Genomic DNA, 15750 nt, shown 5'->3' on the forward strand with positions numbered 1-15750 from the left:
CCCAGGTGGGGCAGTCCCCTTACATCTCATCTATACCCTTAAAGTTGGTATAACTCTCAAAGCCAATATGCTGCTAATCCAAACTTTTATTGAAAATCAAAACAAAGAAGGCATTAACTTTGTACATTTCGTTTAACAGCTTCTTGACAGGTAATGCGTGATAGTGTTTACAAACGATATAAATCTGATTGAAAAACACTTTTGGAAAACTGATGTAGACTTCAGTATCTGTATCTGGGACCTGCAAAATTTTGGTTGGGGTTGGGGTTGGGGTTGGGGTTGGGGTTGGGGTTAGGGTTGGGGTTGGGGAATGGGTTGGGGAAGGGAAAGGGAAAGGGGAAGGGGAAGGGGAAGGGGTTATATTCCCTTGCTGCATTGGGTATGTGCGCATCAGGTGGTACAGGTGGCCAGGGAAAAGGTGGCAGAGGAGGTGGCCTAAATGGTGGAGGCATTCTGAATCCTGGAGGGGGCCTGGGTGGAAGAGGCATCATTTGAGGATGCATGGGACGAGGCACCATTGGGTAGCACTTCCAAATAACCTCCACAATAGGGATGGGGCCATAATGATCATCAAGATAGACACCCACAGGGGGACTCATGGCGACTGGAACCATGTTTCTGAATGCCTGTGCCCGCCGAAGTCGTCTCCACTTGGCCCTTCTGTTCTGAAACCAAACCTTCAATCAGAGGGGAAAAAAATTGTTTAGGATATTGGACCATGAATGTCATAATAGAAAATAAAACTACATGCAACTCAAATTACAAATAGCAAACTAAGCCTGGGATAGAGCTTGAGGTAGTCCTGCATTTCCCTTCTCTCCCTTTACTATTTTTAAACTATTTTCTGGGCCATAGATGCAGGTGAACTGTACCAGGTCCTTTCTGGTAATGTGTCTTTCTGGGTGCTCCACAAATAAGTATAGAGTTATTTCTACCACATACCCATTGTATGGCAAAAAAGCCTGTCCTATTTTCTACTAAATAGTTATTTGATGCACTTATGTTTTAAACATTTTCCCCACAACCTTAAGTAGTCACCGTTTTTATTTCCTGAAATAGAAAGTTTATCAACACCTAAATAAGTAAAAAAGGAATTTTACATTAACACAGATAAGAAGGCAGCATGAGAAGAGCATTTCTCAGTGAGATTCCAGAAAATATACATTAAAATACTGCTAAAAAATAGGAAAACAAAATCTTACATGTAAGAAAATGTCCTTTTGAGAACCTTCGACCATATGATCAATTGAGTTACCATTAAATTAAATGAACATTACAGTAAAATAAAACAGAAACATCATTTGGACTTACTCTTAATAGTTAACTCTTCTGGCAACTTAGAAAATAAAATTTTCTTTAAACTTGGAAAAATATAAATTTCTGAGTAGACAAGTTACTTGAACTTTAATTGTAGTCTTTTTTTTTTTTTTTTTTTTCATTTATTTATTTATTTATTACGTATTTTCCTCAATTACATTTCCAATGCTATCCCAAAAGTCCCCCATACCCTCCCCCCCCACTCCCCTACCCACCCACTCCCATTTTTTTTGGCCCTGGCGTTCCCCTGTACTGGGGCATATAAAGTTTGCAAGTCCAATGGGCCTCTCTTTCCAGTGATGGCCGACTAGGCCATCTTTTTTTTTTTTTTTTTCTTTTTTTTTTTTTTTCCATTTTTTATTAGGTATTTCGCTCATTTACATTTGCAATGCTATACCAAAAGTCCCCCATAGCCACCCACCCCTTCTCCCCTACCCACCCACTCCCCTAATTGTAGTCTTATAACATTGAAGTTGTATGGAATTTGAAAAGAAATGCCTATGACAGATCACATGTTTATAACATTTTGATCCTTCATAGGTCAGTGAAATTTTAACCTGATATGTGTTTTAGAATACCTGTCCCACATAATTTTTTTTAAAAAGTACTAACCTGCACTCTAGGTTCAGGTAAGCCCAGGCGTCGGGCAAGCTCCACTCTGATGGGAGAAAATAGGCAATGGTTAGTATTTGGGGTTCTGGCTAAAATGAAAGACCCTACCTTCCAATGCATTTTTCTATAATACAAAGACTTGATTTAGGCGGTGGCTTCCTATTCACAAATTATCTGTTCTATTTAAATATTTTTTTTTTAAAAAGGGAAACACGTGAAAGTGTCTGGTAGTTAGCTAAATACAACTTTTCTGTCTGTGAAACAGCAAAGAATCCTAGAAATTTTTTTTTCTTTAGACTGCTCTGTACAAAACCCAAAAATGACAAATTATCGAGAAAGTACCCCATCCCTGTTGTATGGTTGGGGCTCAACTCAGTACTCTAGCCTTCCTTGGCAAAATACTTTGCTAAACCCTAACCCCAAAGATGATGATGTTTGAACCTGAATATTTTTGTTTATTCTAAGACAGCGAAATACACTTTCAAAGAAGGAAGTACAAAACTACTTAGGGTCGAGTGTGCCCAGGGGAAATTATTTTTTTCTGTTTCTAAATTGAAGGCCGAGTGCCGCGAAGTCAGAGAGGGGCTCTGTCTTCATTTGCTTCTGCACACCATCTGGTTCTGGTCCTTCATTTCACCAGGGCCAGAATTGGAAGGCCCACAGCGAATCCCAGGCTTAGGAAATTTTAGCACTCTCAGGGGCGGGGTGGGAGAAGAGCTCCCGGTGTAGCCCTGCCCTACCACAGGGGCACTAATTTTGCGCGCAAAATAAAAGTTTTTAAAAGTTCACTAAATGCAGAAAAAAAACACTATTTTGCTATGATATTTTAAAGCCAAACTGCAAAAGTTCATTTTGAATTCACTACCAACATTTTAAGTAAATCAGGTTTCACGCTCCGCTGCGAGGTTGCTCTGCCGTCGGTTCCCTCCTGCTCAACAGGCCACGGGTGCCAGCTTTTGCGCGCTCCGTTGGCCCAGAGCCTGCAGATCTAAGTTGGACCCCTGGCTCTTCGCGCCCCCTAGCGGACCCCTGACTCTGGCGTGCTACCACCCAGCAAAGCCCCGAGTCTGCCTGCCACATGGTCGCCACCCCAGGAAAAAGCCACTCACCTAGCAAACAGGTCCGGGTACTGGACGCGCTGGAAAAAGGCCTCCAGCTCCTGCAGTTGGATCGGGGTGAAGCAGATGCGGTAGCGGCGAGGCTTCGGCTCCTGTTGGGGTTGCTCCTCCCCCGGCTGCTCCTCCTCCTCCTCCTCCTGCTCCTCGGGCTGCTGCGGGGCCTGCAGCGGGTTTGCGGGCAGGGGTTGCGGCGAAGACTGAGCAACAGGCTGCATCAGAGGACGCATCAGGGACTGCCGCACAGGGGCGGCATCCGCCTCCCCCAGCTGAGCGTTGGACTCCAGGAAGCCGCCTCCAAGGTTTTCATTCCCATTCCAGGCTTGCGGTGCTTCTGCAACCGGCGCTGCTGCTTCTCCTCTTGAGGGTTCGAATCCCTCGGGTTCCTGGTAGTTTGCTTCTTCCAGAAACATGGAGTTGAACAGAGAGTCTGGGAAAGGGGAAAAGCACAAACAAACAAGACCAGCTCGTTGGTGCCCAAAAGAGTTGTGGAAAAGAGTGGGTGAGCGGCTCCATCTAGAGGGGTGCGCGCCCAAGAGGCGCGCGGGGAAAGGGAGGGTAAGGGCCTCACTCTAGAAGGGTGGCATTTGACTGCATCGGCTCCCCGCCGCCACTCTACCTGCCGCCTTCTCCCCGGGCCGCGGGTTGCGCGTCTCCGCGCCGCCCCTCTACCTTCTGCCTTTTTCCCACGCCGCGGGTCGCGCGTCTCCGCGCCGCCTTCCGTCCCTGCTCCCCGCCGCCCCTCTACCTTCTGCCTTTTTCCCACGCCGCGGGTCGCGCGTCGCCGCGCCGCCTTCCGTCCCTGCTCCCCGCCGCCCCTCTACCTGCTGCCTTCTCCCCAGGCCGCGGGTCGCGCGTCTCCGCGCTGCCGTCCCGGCTCCTCGACGCCTCTCTACCTGCCGCCCGCTCGCTACAGCGCTGCCACCCCTGCGCCTGCTGCCCCCTTCTCGCCGCCGCGGCTCTCCTCCCCATGCCGCCCCTCCACACAGTTCCCCTCCCGGCCGCCGCAGCCCCCACTCCACGCCGGACGCTACCCCCTCCGGCGTCCCCCACGCCGTCCCGCTCCCCGCCGCCGCCCCCACCCCCACCCCGGGGCTCCCTTCCCGCCGCCCTGCTTCCCCCACGCGCAACCCGGGAACATCAGGCCGAGCCCAAATTAAATTGCCCGTTAAGAACCTATCCCTGTCCAGATACTGACTCTCCATCTCCACTTCTTCCTCCTTCGGGCTGGCTCCAAAGTCGGAGTAGAAAGTTGTTTCAGATTCCGCGTTTTCCTGGTAGTCTGCTCCCTCCAAAAGCGTTGAGCTCAAGCTAGGCTGTGGATCTGGAGAAGGGGGAAAAGAAAAAAGAAAAAAAAAAAAGAAAAGCGGTTTGGAGCCTAGGTAGGGCTGGGAAGAGTGGGAAGAGCGAGGCGCCACTCTAAAGGAGCGGCGGAGACTGCGAAGGTCCGAGAAGCTGACCGCACTTCGTCACCTTCTGTGCGCGCGCATACGTGCGCGCGCACAGAAAAAAAAAAGTTGTCCTCCCGAGTTCTTCTCGAATCTAAACGCGTCGAGGCGGCACCGACTGACCCTGAAGTGTTTCCTCCTTCACTGCTCCAACAAAGGTCTTCAAGTCAGTGCAGTAGCAGCAGGGGCACTTTTTGTGAGATTCCATGACCGGAGCGCGGTGGGTTGTTAAGTCACCAGCTTCTGCGGACTTCTTGGCTTCCGAGGTCCTGGCCAGAGGTGGTACCAGCTGCTTCTCCCGTACCCGAGTGGCGCTCGTTGAGGAGTCACGCCCCTTTTATAGGGTGGTCAGCCCTTGTGCCTCTTAGGGATCAGATTTTACGTAGTGTGCCTCCGCTCAAGCCCCCATTAGAAATAGGAGTGTTTCCATTCGGAATGGGTGGGACTACACTGTAGGGTGGGACTACATTGTAGGGGGTGCTCTGGTGACAGGGAGTGTGTTTGTTAAAGTGCCGGTCGGACTTTGAGCTCCCTACGCGCCCGCGCGCGCGCACGCGCGCGCGGAGACCCGCTTCCACGTGCTGTTAACTGACTTTTCAACTCTACCTAGGCGTCCCAGAGCACTAAGGGGCTGCACAAGACTGTGAATCATAATTTAGCAGCTCCGAGTTCGCACCAGCTCGCACACCCTTAAATATTATGTTCCGAAGCATGTCATTTTACGTCCCCCAAGGAAAAAATTTACGTGGACTTACGGGTTGGGAACGCACAGTCTAACAAAATGGGTTCCCCCTCCCGCCACCCTTTGGACACTGGACTCGACCAAGGACTCGGTGACTTATGACTAGAGCTTTGTTTGTTGTTTTTGTACTCTTGCACCTAGAGTCTGAATTAGAGCCCTAATATGTTTAGGTAGGCAGGAAGCTGGGTTTTGTAGTTTTTTGGGGGTTTTGTTTTGGCTTTTTGGGCTTTTTTTTTTGTGGCTTTTCGAGGCAAAGTTTCTCTGTGCATCCCTAGCTGTCCTAGAACACACACCGTAGAGTGTGCTGGCCTCGAACTTAGAGATACTCTTGCTTGCCGCTGCCTCCCAAGTGCTGGAAGCCAACAAGGCCAGCTTTTCGAGCTTTGAGTTGGTTCCCAAAGCTTTCCCAGAACGTAGTGAGTTGGCTTTGCCAACAAACTCAGCAGCGTCTTTGGGGTGACACAGGCGCAAGTAGGACGGACACCTTGCAAGAAACCCTTTATGCCTCTTCAAATACTTCTAGAGCGTTGTAATTTTTGGGAACGAACCGGCTTACTATAAAGGACTCTGCCAAAAGCTTAAGAGACCCAAAAATGCCTAAGTTACTTGAGTTTGGTGCCTTTGCGGAGTTAGATAGCTCGCTCTTAGTACAAAATGCATCGTAGAAACTTGCTCTGCCTTGAACCAAAAGCCCGCCTAATTCTGGGGTATCTAAGCTCAAAAGGCGGGAGAACGCTCTACCTCCACATTCACGCCCCTCCCCCTTCCTTTTCCTGGGACTATCTCCCCCCCCCCCCCCGTCTAGAAAATGGCGAGTCAAATTTAAAACGGCTGTATAATTTTCCAAAAGATGTTCTCAAGTGTTGACATCCTTGTTTTTTGTGGTCCTTGTGTTTGGCACTGCACGATTTGTTCTACATTTTTGCCTTTACAGGCCTTTGGTTGGCATTTTCACTTTTGTTACGGGGGGGGGGTAGTAGGGGCACGGGGTACGTGTTCGAGACAGGGTTTTCCCAATGGCACCAGCCCTGGCTGTCCCGGACTCACAGTGGTGGGCCTTTTCGCAGGAGGCCAGGCAACTTGGCAGTTTCACTACGAAGTCCGTGCACTTTTTCCTTTATTACTTGTGTCTTAATTCGAAGGATGTTCCAGGCAGTGGTGTATGTGTGTGTGCGTGTGTGTGTGTGTGTGCGTGTGTGTGCATGTGTGTGTGTGCGTGCGTGCGTGTGTGTGTGTGTGTGTGTGTGTGTGTGTGTGTGTGTGTGTGTGTGTGTGTTGCGGGCGTTAATTGAAGGAAAAGACCATTGGATGAGGTCTTACGGCTCTGAATCTGCTTCTCGCGAGACTAGGCCACGTCCCTTCGCACCAGACTGGATTGCTTACCTGGATTGCTTGGAACAAGAGGAAATTTGGGATCCAGAACTGCCGAATTTCTAATGTCCCCCTTCAACTTGCTCAGCACCACGCCGAGAAATCAAAAGGGCAGGCTCAAATGCGCCGGAGGGAAGAAAGGAAGGCGGCGTGTCCCCCACCCCCCACCCCCCTCGGGCGTCCAGGCTTTCTCCAGGCTTTAGTTGCCTTTGGTCATCTCCAGCAGAGGATATATTCTGTTGAAAGTTCTAGAACTGCTCATAAATTCGAACTTCTGTGAATTGTGAGGGCACATTAGGCTGCTGCTGGCCAACCGGCCTAGGAAGTAAATTAGCTCCTTGTGTCCCGTGTCCCCAGAAGCTTACGGGCTGAGTAGCAGAGCAGTCGTTTTATTAGACTGATGGTTGTGATAGCTCGGTGCTTATGTTAAAGTGATCCTTACAATATTAAGTAATGGTCCTAGCGAACAAAGAGTGATGTTGGCAGTCCTCATATGCTAAACAGAATCCCCAAAATACATTTTATAGGTTAAACAACTTTTTAAGAGCCGGGCAGTGGTGGTACACGCCTTTAATCCCAGCACTTGGGAGGCAGAGGCAGGTGGATTTTTGAATTCAAGGCCAGCCTGGTCTACAAAGTGAGTTCCAGGACAGCCAGAGCTATACAGAGAAACGCTGTCTCGAAAAACAAAACAAAACAAACAAACAAACCTTTAAAAAATGACAAGTATATTTATTACATTTTCTAGATTATATACCCACTTGAGATTTAGCTATAAAATTCCCCCAGACATTTAAATAATTGGATCCGAAGAAGCCAATTCAAATGTCTTCTGAGTAGATGTAGTATGGGAACGAATGTCTGTAATTCCAGTATTTGAGAGGCAGAGACAGGAGGTTCCCAAGTACCCAGTCTCAACTACTACTTAGTTGGTTCAAGATCGGTGTTTTGTGAGAGCCTGTCAGAAAGAGTCTTTTAATTCCCAAGTCTCTCTCTCTCTCTCTCTCTCTCTCTCTCTCTCTCTCTCTCTCTCTCTCTCTCACACACACACACACACAAGGCAGTTTTCACTTCCTTACAGTCAAAAATGGAAATTTTATTTCACATGCTTCGACGGTAGTTAAAAGGGCACTCCTGTAGACTCTGTACACTACCTACACTACCGTATACAGGCATTCTGTTAAAACTCGAAGGTGCCTTCCCAGAGAAAATCCTTGGAGATTTTCTTCCTTAGGAGACCTGTGCAGGGAGAAAAGGAGAGGGAGGGGGAAAGGAAATGGTGTGGTAGTGCCTAGGGCAGAGACTCCCAGGCCTTTCGAGCCAGAAGAATTTCAGGACCATTGGTTTCCGTGGCTTCTTCGTAGACTTCTACAAAGCCTCAGCTAGGAGACAGCAACCTTGCTCTCCAAATGTGCCAAGTGCTAGGAAACAATGGGAGGGTTCCCAAAACGTGGAGGGGGCGGGAATAAATGTTTCTTTACGCACGCTCTGCTGCGAGTTTATTTTTTTTAAGGCTCGCAGATTTTTTGCTTTGTTTTGTTTTTGCTCGGGTGCAGGCCGGAATGGCTTGGCTCATAGTTTTGACTACAAACTTGCACTCAACTCCAAGGAAGCTCCCTGAACCTAGATTTTGTTTTTGAAAACTGCAGCCAGTCACCTCCAGTTTAAATAGTGAGACAGGCTCCAGCCCCAGAACAGTACAGCCTTCATGAGCAAGTCCCTTCCCTAGGTGGGAAATGGGAAATACTAGCAACTTCTCTGGGCTGCCAAAGCCTTGGCGCTTTCCCTAGCTCAATTCCTCTCCGGTGGACGCTGGACACCGGCCTGTTAACATTCAGGTTTATACTGAAATTGAAAGCACTTTGTTTTCCCCCTTTACATTTTAATGGTCCCTTCTGTCCTTACGAATGTTGGATCCTTTCTAAAGAAGGGTAGTAAATGAAAAAAAAATTTCTTTGAGCCAGCATCTCGCTCTTTGGCCTGTGATTGGCCAGGAACTCACTATGTAGAGTCAGGCCTCAACTTCTTATCTCAGCCTTCTGAGTGCTGGAGTCTCAGATATGTCCTGCCACACCTGGCAGAAGAATATTTTTATTGTTATAAAAGGGTCTCACTCTATTACTCTGTCCAAGAACCCACACAATCGATCCTCCTGCCTCAGCCCCCTAGGCACTGAAATTACAGGCAAGAACTAAAGTGCTCAGCCAGACATGAGACTTCCACTTTTAAAATTAGTCTTTTAAATTAGCATACAATGTACTGGTTTTCATTTAGGAATTCTCATATGTGCCTCTCCTTTTATATTGCCCCCCCAACACATAACTTTGATCTGCTGTCCAAAGGTGGAAGAAAAGAACTGGTCACTCCCAGTCTTCCCTCCAATTGCCAGCCCTACATTGATGCATCCTGTATTTTATTAGCCTCACCCTCTATTTTTTTCTCTCTTTCTTTTCATTGTCCTATTTCTGATTTTAGCTGCATGAGAATTCTTAGCCAAGGTTTTAGACTTTTTAGTACTGAGGGTTGAATCTCAAGGTAATAGTTTTCAAAATTCTAACGAATGTAAGTATATTCCATTATTTTTAAATTAAAAAAGGTGAAAAAATTAAATCTTAATTTTATTAAGATTTAGCACACATACAAGTGTTTTGCCTATCTGTCTGTCTGTATACCACTTACATGCTTCCTGCCCACAAAGAACAGAAGATGGACATGAGATCTCATAAGATGGAGTTAAAGTTTATCAGAGCCACCATGTGGGTGCTGGGCATCCACTCAAGCACTCTGGAAGAGCAGCAGTCAGTGCTCTTAACCACTGGGCCATCTCTCCCACCCTGTAGTGAAGATTCCTGAACTAAGAAAGTGCCTGTCTGCTGAGGTTGCTGAGATGGAGGCTAAAAATTCCTTTTCTATGAAATTGTGAAGAAAAAAAAAAAACAGCGATTCACACTAGTTGTGTGACCACCACTCAAATTGTAAAAGCTACAGCTGAACTGTGTGTGGACCACTGAGGCTGGCCGGCCATGGCATTAAGTTTGTATGTGGAAAGTGCGCTGCATTAAAAAAAAAAAAAAAAAAAGGATGGGTGTCTAGATTCAGGAGTAGATTTCCACTGAAAAATATTGATGAGCTACTGGAGAAGTTGATGATGAAGACAGGGCCATATTCAGGTAGAGTGAAGAATTAATTAAGGACTGGCAAGGCAAATGCTCAGTGGGTAAAATGTATGTGCTGCTCAGGCCTAATGACCTGAGTTTTATCCCCATGTTCCAAGGTAAAAGGAAAGAACTGACTCCAAAAATTTGTTCTCTGATGTCTCCATATATAATATAATATAATATAATATAATATAATATAATATAATATAATATATACACATAACTATATATACACACATATATATGCAAATCATACATATATACACAATAATAAACATATAAATATTAAAAAAGAATTTAGGGTGAAAAGATGCCATTCAAAGGGAGACTTCAATTGTGATGAAATCATAAATACAAAACACTCATGCATTTTGAAAGAGAGCAACCTGTCCACATAACTTTTGTTTATGTATTGCCATAATTATTTTATTATTGTATTAATTTATTTATATTTTATTATTATTAACCCATTACCATGTCTAATTCATAAATTAAAGGTATCATAGGGTATGTGTGTATATTATAGGTTCATGTGTATATTCAGAATACTTGTTTGAGAATTATTTGTATAATATTCAACTTCTGGGTTATCTGATAATTCCACTTATTTGAGAAATTGCAAGATTGTTTTGCATAGTGTCCGTAACATTTCACATTAGCAGTGATGGGGATGTATGTACCTCAGTAAAACTACCTGCCTGCTGAATCATGTTAAGCCCACGTTAAAACTTCAAATCAGGGGCTGGAGAGATTCCTTAGAGACTGAGTACTGGCTGCTCTTGCAGCAGCCTGAGGAGCTTCAATTCCCAGCAACCATGTGGTGGCTCTTGACCCTCTGTATCTCCAGTTCTTGGGGACCCAGTACTGTCTTCTGGCCTCTGCAGGCACCAGGCACTCATGTGATGCAACAAACAAAATATTCATACACATAAATTAAAAGAAAAACCAAACTAAAATCCAAATAGTATCTGGTGTAATGCTATAATCATAACACAAGAGATGGGGAGGAAGATGGCTGCAAACTCAAATCCAGCCTGATTTCCACATATTAAAAATAAAACAAGCAACAACAACAAACTCCAAGGCATTTCAGTCAGTATTGGTAAAGGGTTCTTTAAAATTATTATTATTATTATTATTATTATTATTATTATTATTATTATGTGTGTGTGTGTGTGTGTGTGTGTGTGTGTGATGGCCTGGACATGGAGGTCAGAGTTGGTTTTCTGTTTCACAATAGGTGTTCTCAGGATGAAAGTCAGGTGACCAGGCTTGTAAGGCAAGTGCTTTTCCCTGATAAGCCATCTGCTAGCCCTTTTGATGGGGATTTGAGCTATTTGCATTCTTTTAATGACTAATGACTAATGAATTAGTTGATTTTGCGTGTCTAGGAGTGGATATGAGTCTGGAGGTCAGAGGATGATTTTTGGGAGTTGGTCCATTCTACTTTGTTGAGGCAGGATCGCTCTCATTTCTGCCAGGATGCAGAAGTATGCACTCCAGGCTAGCTGGCTCATGAATTCCAGGCTCTAGCCTATGTCTGCCTCCCATCTTGTGACAGAGTACTTGGATTCCAGGTCTGTGTCATTGCCTCCAGCTTTGTACATGAGTTCTGGGGACTCAGCTAGTCAGACGTGGGAGGCTAATGCTTTACCTGTTGAGCCTCTCCCCTGGTTCCTCTTTACATTGTTGGCATTTGTTATTTTCTATTTTTTTAAACTAATGTAATATTAAGTAAATTATTTTTGAATTAGGGTATCTCTGCAGTTCAGGCTTGCCTCAGATTAATGATTATCTTGCCTTCTGATAGTAATAAAAAAATATCAGCTGTCCCAGCCTCCAGATCATGACTTAGTGCACAAATAGTTTGGTTTCATGGAATGAACCTACAGGGGCCCTGTGCTCCAAGATAGGGCAAGAAATGGAAAAAGAAATCAGTTTTCTTGCCACATCCAATTACTAGCAGGAACATTTCTATGCTATCTTTCTTTTCCTTCCTCCTGCAAGACTATATATATATATATATATACGCATACACACATACTATTACATATATATAATATATAAAATATAAATTATTAGTGTGTACATATAATATATGCATGTATGACTATATATTTATATAATATATACATATAACACATACATGTAACATATACACATACATATATACATATGTAATATATACATGTATACATACATACATACACACACACACACACACACACACACACACACACACACACACACTCAGGTTCTTTGCCTCTCTCCTGCTCTTTTCTTTTCTCTTTTTCTGTGTGTGTGTGTGTGTGTGTGTGTGTGTGTGAGACCTCAATGAGTTTTTGTGTCCCATCACTAGTGCAGGAAGATCCTAAGAGTCCAAAGGAAACAAAAATTGTGGTTCTCCAAAGGATGGGTAAGAGAAGTCTCTTTATGCCTCATACATTTTTTAAAAAGAAATTGTGTTGACCTTAATAACTCAGGGCTAACAGTATATGCCTGGGGTGTAGTGCTTGCCAACCGTGCACAAATCCTTTATTAAAAATGAAGGGGGTTGCGGGGAGTGGGGAGGGGACTTGGAAGTGCAGGCGGCACTGTTGTGGAGCGCAGAGGGCGCTGGAGTTGGTGCTGTCCGTCAGCGTAGCAGCTGGCCAAGGGCAAGGCAAGCTGCGCAAGCGGCGCGGCGCCTCCCTAAGATGTCCGCGGTGGCAGGCCCCACTCGAGAGAGACAACAAGTTGTGCTAGTGCAGCCGTATAAGTAATTCCTGAAGTCTCAGTGTAACATGGACATTAACAGTGATGACATAAAAATACAGATGTTTGGAAATTAAGTACTACGAGAAACACTTCAAAAGTGAGGCGGTTAAGAGGTTCTAGTATTCTCCGAGGCTGAAGCCCAGAGTCTGATATCCCGAAGCTTAAACTTCATCGTAGATCATAGCTCCATCTCCTTCAGGATATAAAGAAATAATATTTCCACAATGATAGATATTTGGTTGTACAGGTTTCCCAATGAGTGTGGATCGTGATGGCCCTATTGTATTGTAGGGACTTGCCATAGTAGAGCGCTTCCTGATCTACTGTTACAAGATCAACGGGGGGTGGGGGTGGGGGGGTGGGGGGGTGGGGTGGGGTGGGGGAGGGGAGGGGTTAAACGCCTTGGATGAATCTTTTTATGGTAGAACTTTAAGGAATTATAGCATCGCTCACCCAGAAGAAATCTCTTCTCATTCTCAAGTACAATCAAGATCACCAAAGAAGAGAGCAGAGCCTGTGCTAATTCAGAAAGGAAATAATAACTGAAGAACTTCTGATGTAAAACAGCAGAGCGCTCGAGAATCTTGGACAATCCCTAGGAAAGAAGACTTTCTTCTTCGGAAAAGGGTGACCTAGAAAGGCAGGCCCTAGAGGGTTGTGAGAGAAGGCAGACAGAGCCAGCTGCCACCAGTCTTTTTTGTTGTTGTTGTTTTGTTTTTTGTTTTTGTTTTTTGTTTTTGGTTTTTCCGAGATAGGGTTTCTTTGTATAGCCCTGGCTGTCCTGGAATTCACTCTGTAGACCAGACTGGCCTCGAACTCAGAAATCCACCTGCCTCTGCCTCCTGAGTGCTGGGATTAAAGGCATGAACTACCACCGCCCGGCCTTTTTTATTTATTATTATTTTTACTAGATATTTTCCTTATTTACATTTCAAATGCTATCCCGAAAGTCCCCTATACCCTCCCCCCACCCTGCTCCCCTATCCACCCACTCCCACTTCTTGGCCCTGGCATTCCCCTGTATTGAGGCATATAAAGTTTGCAAGACCAACGGGTCTCTCTTCCCAATGATGGCCGACTAGGCCATCTTCTGCTACATATGCAGCTAGAGACACGAGCTCTGGGGCCACCAGTGTTAAAGAACATTAAACAATGTCTTAGAGCTGAAGCCACAAACAGTTCAGAAGTTTTGCCTGTAAGACCAGACAAGGAGCCTGTAAAACATAGGAGGACAGTAGTGGACCATGATGCAGACTTTTAAGGGACTAACTGAGCTTGTCGATGTCTTATATCTGATGATTGTGAGAAAAGGGTGAATGTCAGTGCATCACTTAATGCTGCATCGTTAGTAGAAGAAATCACAAGCTATTTGACTGTCAATAGTGTTGATCAGTGACTCAGGTGCTATAAACTGTAAACAAAATACCCCTGGTTTCTGTGTGCTGCAGGAAGAACCAGTCGTTGGAAACCTAGATTTCAGTGTTCTGTGGCAGTAGGAAGTAGGACGGTTGTATAGATCATTTCGTGCCTTGCACAAAGTCAGATGTGCAGGTCAAGTTGGAGGACCACAAACTAGTAACTGCCTGCCTACCTGTGGAACGACGAAATCAGCTGGCTGCTTAGTCAGCTTCAGGACCTGTTTCTGAAATCCTGTCATCCTTAAGAGATTCCGAGGAAGAAGTAGATGTGGTGGGAGATAGCAGTGCCTCCAAAGAGCACTGTAATGAGAACAGCAGTAACCATCTGGACACGGGTTCTGAACGAATGCCAGTCTCTGGAGAGTCAAAACTGTCCTCCATGCTAGACTGTGTTTCAGCTCAGATGCCATCTTTATCAGAATCTCAGGAACATCGATACACCCTGAGAACTTCACCTTGAAGGGTGGCCCTGAACAGAGGTAGTCCCACAGTGCTGATGACAAAAATGATCACCTGATGTTTATTACTTTGGATCAGATTATGTGGCACTGAAATACAACAAAGAGTATGTGTAACCATGGTAACCATGTGTTCTGCTTTGCTTATCACTTCCCAGGGGTTCAGTATTCATTAATAGAGGCCCGTACTTAATGCTTTTATTACAGATGAAGTTAACACTTTAGCAATATGTTTAGATTTAACATACATTTTATAACTCAAACTAAGAGACTTGATGTTTTGACGTTGAACTTCATTACTCGTCTCTGGTAGTTGAAATTTTCTAGGGCTGGTATCCCATGTGTCTAAATGAGAAAGGACTAATGGAAGCCTGGGTGGTGTCTTAAAAAGATCTGTGTAGACCGGAGTGGTGACATGAGTGCTTTCAATGCTGAACCATGCCACCTCACTCTGCCGTGTACTTGTAGAGCTTTGTAATGTCTGCCTTTCCAATGTGGGTAAAATAAATAATGTGCATGGAGCTGTCAATCAGGTATTGGGAATCTAGCAGACTAGAAATTATTTACACTTTATTCCCCATTAAAGTTTTTTTGATTAAAAATGAAGGGGTTAAATAAAGTGATAATTTTGGATTCAGAGATGAATAAAACTATATTTATGATATTTAATAAAAACTATCTATCCGTGAATCTTGTGGTTAATATTTGGGGTGGCTATTTGGGGCCTGTAGTGAAAATGTTTTAAGTGTCTGGCTACAGAGTATGCTTGTAGGCAAAAGAATTAGAAATCACAAAGTACTGTGAATGGGCTGCTGCTGGCCTCTGCGTAAACAGAAAACCTCTTCAACCTGCTGTTCTCTGATGACCACATAACTCACACTCCAGTTGCAAGAGACAGTAAAAGTCATCTCGAAATTGCCTTAGTTTGTAAACCATAATAAAGACATTTAGTTTGAAGTTAAAAGTTAATTGCAAGCTGGGCAGTGGTGGCGCATGCCTTTAGGCAGAGGCAGGCAGATATCTGTGTTCGAGGCCAGCCTGGATGGCTAGGGCTACACAGAGAAGTCTGTCTCAAAAAAAAAAAAAAAAAAAAAAAAAAAAAAAACAAAGAAAAACAAAGAAAAGAAAGAAAGAAAGAACCTCCCAGCCCCTCCCCCCCTTAATTGCAGTTCTCTCCTCCAGCTGAGCAAGATGCCCAAAGGAAAGAAGGTCAAGGTGAAGAACGTGGCACTGGCCCCCTGCTGTAGGGGTAGGGAAAAAACAGGAGGCCAAAAAGGTTTCTTTGAGAAAAGGCCCAAGAACTTCAGCATTGGGCAGGACAACCAGCCTAAAAGAGATTTCACATGCTTGGCCT

At 45.0% G+C, this 15750-nt stretch overlaps 1 protein-coding gene and 1 pseudogene across 2 annotated transcripts; one reads left to right on the forward strand and one right to left on the reverse strand.

The window, feature by feature from the left end:
- Positions 1-68: 68 nt before the first annotated feature.
- Esx1 (extraembryonic, spermatogenesis, homeobox 1) lies at positions 69-6803 on the reverse strand. 2 transcript variants are annotated; one of them, XM_006528498.2, is made up of 5 exons: positions 6618-6803; positions 4243-4368; positions 3039-3474; positions 1930-1975; positions 69-677 (listed from the first exon to the last, which is right to left on the reverse strand). In XM_006528498.2, exons 2-5 carry the CDS (start codon positions 4247-4249, stop codon positions 222-224), a joined length of 945 nt encoding a protein of 314 aa, XP_006528561.1. In that variant the 5' UTR covers positions 4250-4368; positions 6618-6803; the 3' UTR covers positions 69-221. The 2 variants fall into 2 exon arrangements, with proteins under 2 accessions (XP_006528561.1, NP_031983.2); NM_007957.2 differs by lacking the exon at positions 6618-6803 and adding an exon at positions 4616-4998.
- Positions 12606-14542, forward strand: Gm15040 (predicted gene 15040; annotated as a pseudogene).

This window comes from Mus musculus, chromosome X (assembly GCF_000001635.26).
Source record: "Mus musculus strain C57BL/6J chromosome X, GRCm38.p6 C57BL/6J".
Classification (NCBI taxonomy): domain Eukaryota; kingdom Metazoa; phylum Chordata; class Mammalia; order Rodentia; family Muridae; genus Mus; species Mus musculus.

Bases quoted from the DNA above. Each gene is read 5' to 3' on its own strand.
- Esx1 (NM_007957.2), bottom strand. From the start codon at position 4,700: ATGGAATCTCACAAAAAGTGCCCCTGCTGCTACTGCACTGACTTGAAG. The intron at 4,369-4,615 runs GTCAGTCGGTGC...CCCCTTCTCCAG, and splicing joins GAAGGAGGAAACACTTCAGG to ATCCACAGCCTAGCTTGAGC. The intron at 678-1,929 runs GTTAGTACTTTT...CTCTGATTGAAG, and splicing joins TACCTGAACCTAGAGTGCAG to GTTTGGTTTCAGAACAGAAG.